This window comes from Colobus angolensis, unplaced genomic scaffold (assembly GCF_000951035.1).
Source record: "Colobus angolensis palliatus isolate OR3802 unplaced genomic scaffold, Cang.pa_1.0 Scaffold149, whole genome shotgun sequence".
Classification (NCBI taxonomy): Eukaryota; Metazoa; Chordata; class Mammalia; order Primates; family Cercopithecidae; genus Colobus; species Colobus angolensis.
Window position 1 is genome coordinate 3,092,273 of NW_012114588.1, and position 3,074 is coordinate 3,095,346.

Sequence of the window (3,074 nt, forward strand, 5' to 3'; positions counted from 1 at the left end):
TGGGGGGCGGGGGGTGTTGCTCCGGGGCAGGGAGGCTTGGCAGGGGGTGCCTTGTCCTGCCTGCTGCTTGGCCTGAGAACTGTGTTATGTACTCTTGCTTTCCCAGAACAAGGCACAAAACGTTGTAGCCCCAGAGTCTGAGGCAACCTGGTGAGGCCATGGCTGGGTGGGGACAGGGGTTGGAGCGGGGGGGACACATGCTCAGGACTCTGCTTCCATTTGCCTGTGCGAACGGAGATGAGGGCCTGATGGAGATGAGGCAGGATTTCAAGGAAGAGGAACTTATTTCCTGTCCCTGCTGGGGAATGAAGGGAGCCTCCAGGGCCCCAGGGACGAGAATGAAGGGATGCTTGTGGGTTTGGGGCACTCAGTGTCCTGAACTTCCGAGGCCACCCTGGGTTTTTGGCAAAGAGGGCAATCTCTGGCTGGATGCGGTGGCTCATGCCTGTAATCTCAACACTTTGGGAGACTGAGGCAGGCAGATTGCTTGAGCTCAGGAGTTCAAGACCAGCCTGAGCAACATGGCAAAACCCTGTCTCTACAAAAAAAAAAAAAAAAATTACAAAAATCAGCCGGGTGTGGTGGTGCACGTCTGTAGTCTCAGCTACGCGGGAGGCTGAGGTGGGAGGATCGCTTGAGCCCAGGAGGTCGAGGCTGCAGTGAGCCATTATCATGCCACTGCACTCCAGCCTGGGTGACAGAGCAAGACTCTGTCTCAAAATAATATATATAAATAAAAAAGAAATAGCTGGACGCGGTGGCTCAAGCCTGTAATCCCAGCACTTTGGGAGGCCGAGATAGGCGGATCACAAGGTCAGGAGATCGAGACCATCCTGGCTAACACGGTGAAACCCCGTCTCTACCAAAAAATACAAAAAAATCTAGCTGGGCGAGGTGGCGGGCACCTGTAGTCCCAGCTACTCTGGAGGCTGAGGCAGGAGAATGGCGTAAACCCGGGAGGCGGAGCTTGCAGTGAGCTGAGATCCAGCCACTGCACTCCAGCCCTGGTGACAGAGCGAGACTCCGTCTCAAAAAAAAAGAAATAAAGAGGGCATTCTCCTACCCCCGGGCCTTGCTTGTGTGGGGTTTCCAAGTCCAGCCATCAGTAAGGGGAAGTTCTTCCAGTCTGCAGTGTGTCACTCCTGTTGCGGTGTGGGTCACCACCCTACTGATTACAGGAAAGACATCTCGGAGGGTATCCAGCCACCGAGCTCTCCCTGGAGATAGGAGGGCAGTTCACCCGCTGATCAGCCCTGGTCTGTCCCCAGCTGGCAGCTGTTGTCCAGATGTTTTCGATCCTGGAGGCACTTGGTGAAGAGGCAGCCGGAGCCAGTGGTGGCGGCAGTGGCACTGGACCGCTGGCAGCTGCTGCGAAAGGGCCTTCAGGCCCTGTGGCTCCGGGAGGCTCAGCTGGAGGCAGCATGGGGGCGGTACACGAAGGTTCTGCTGGCCTGGAGCTTCCGAGAGGTCAGGAGTCCCCAGGTTGGGCCAGGGGGCTGTGTGAAGCACTAGTGTGTCTGGGGAGGAGACTCAGTCTATGGAGAGGGCACCCACTGGGCATAGGTTGCACCTCATGAATGATCAGCAGTAGATCGTGTAGTTGTGAGTCCACACACCTGAATCAGCTCTGCCTGAGTTCAAATCCTGCCCCCTTTACCGCTTTCTAGCTGTGTGACCTTGGGCAAGTTACCTAACCTCTCTGTGCCCCAGTCTCTTTCTCTCTAAAATGGGATGATGATGATAATAGCATATACCTCTCTCAGGGTCATTGTGAGATTAAATTAATAAGAGACTCAGAACACTGCCTAGCATACAGCAAGCTAGTAGATAAATGGTTGCTATTTTTTATTAGTGGTTTGCCAGCCAGGGCTGGGAGGGAGCATCTGTGTCCTTCCCTCCTTGGGAAAGGGGTGCTCTGAGAGGGTCCAGTCCCAGCTTTCGTCTTCTAAGGAAAGTATTGCCTCATGGGATGCATCTCTCTGTATTTGTTCATTCATTCATTCCTTCATGCCCAAAGAAGGAAGGAATAGGCAGAGTAATGGTTAAGACCACAGGCTGTGGAATCTGATAGGCGTGTGTTACTCCTGTCCCCTCCCCTGCCTGGTGTTTCCTTGGGAGGCAGATTCAAGGCCAACATCTCCTTTCCCCTTCTCTCTTGAGCCAGTGGAGAAACCTGGCTTTACAGCAGAAACAAGTACAGCCCCACATGCAGGCTGGGCCAGGGTCCCCGCCCTCCAGGAGAGCGCAGGGCCAAGTCCCTTCCTTGAGAAGAAGCACAGTGGCGGACCTCTCCCAGAGAAGCAGGCTGGAACATGTCAGGTTGGTCAGCGTGGCCTGGGAAGCTGGTGGCCTTCCTTCTCCCATTTCCTGCCTTGCCCCCACTACTTCCTCATCCCCACTAAAAAATGGGAATGAAATAAGCAGATGTGGGTAAAGATTGATGCAAAAAAGATGTCCATCACGGCATCATTTATAATTGTAAAAACTTCAAAACAGCCAGGCATGGTGGCTCACACCTGTAATCTCAACACTCTGAGAGGCCTTGGCCAGGAGTTAGACACCAGCCTGGGCAACATAGCGAGACCCCGTCTCTAACAAAAAAATGTAAACATTTAGCCAGGCGTGGGGGCGTGCTTGTAGTCCCAGCCACTCTAGAGACTGAGGCAGGAGGATCTCTTGAGCCCCGGAAATCAAGGCTGCAGTGAGCTATGATCATGCCACTGCACTCCAGCCTGGGCAACAGGGTAAGATCCTGTCTCAAAAAAACAAGCTGAAAAGGAGCCTGAATGCTCAACAGTGAGTGAGGAAATGATGGTTTGACCATGTGATGAACAATTAGCAACCATCCAATATGATGTTTAGGAAGATTTTTTATTGGTTTTGTTTCCAATCATAGCAGTAATGCATGCTCAATTTGAAAAATATTCCAGTGGCCGGGCGCGGTGGCTCAAGCCTGTAATCCCAGCACTTTGGGAGGCCAAGACGGGCAGATCACGAGGTCAGCAGATCGAGACCATCCTGGCTAACACGGTGAAACCCCGTCTCTACTAAAAAAATACAAAAAAAACTAGCCG

General features: G+C 53.0%; 1 protein-coding gene across 1 annotated transcript in view; it reads left to right on the plus strand.

Moving 5' to 3' along the window:
* The window catches only part of LOC105507373 (chromosome unknown open reading frame, human C1orf167), a 29,176-nt gene that overhangs the window by 4,938 nt on the left and 21,164 nt on the right, over positions 1 to 3,074 (plus strand). Inside the window, 3 exon segments of the mRNA XM_011935833.1 lie at positions 107 to 150; positions 1,269 to 1,467; positions 2,165 to 2,319. Coding sequence (XP_011791223.1) covers positions 107 to 150; positions 1,269 to 1,467; positions 2,165 to 2,319 — 398 coding nt within the window.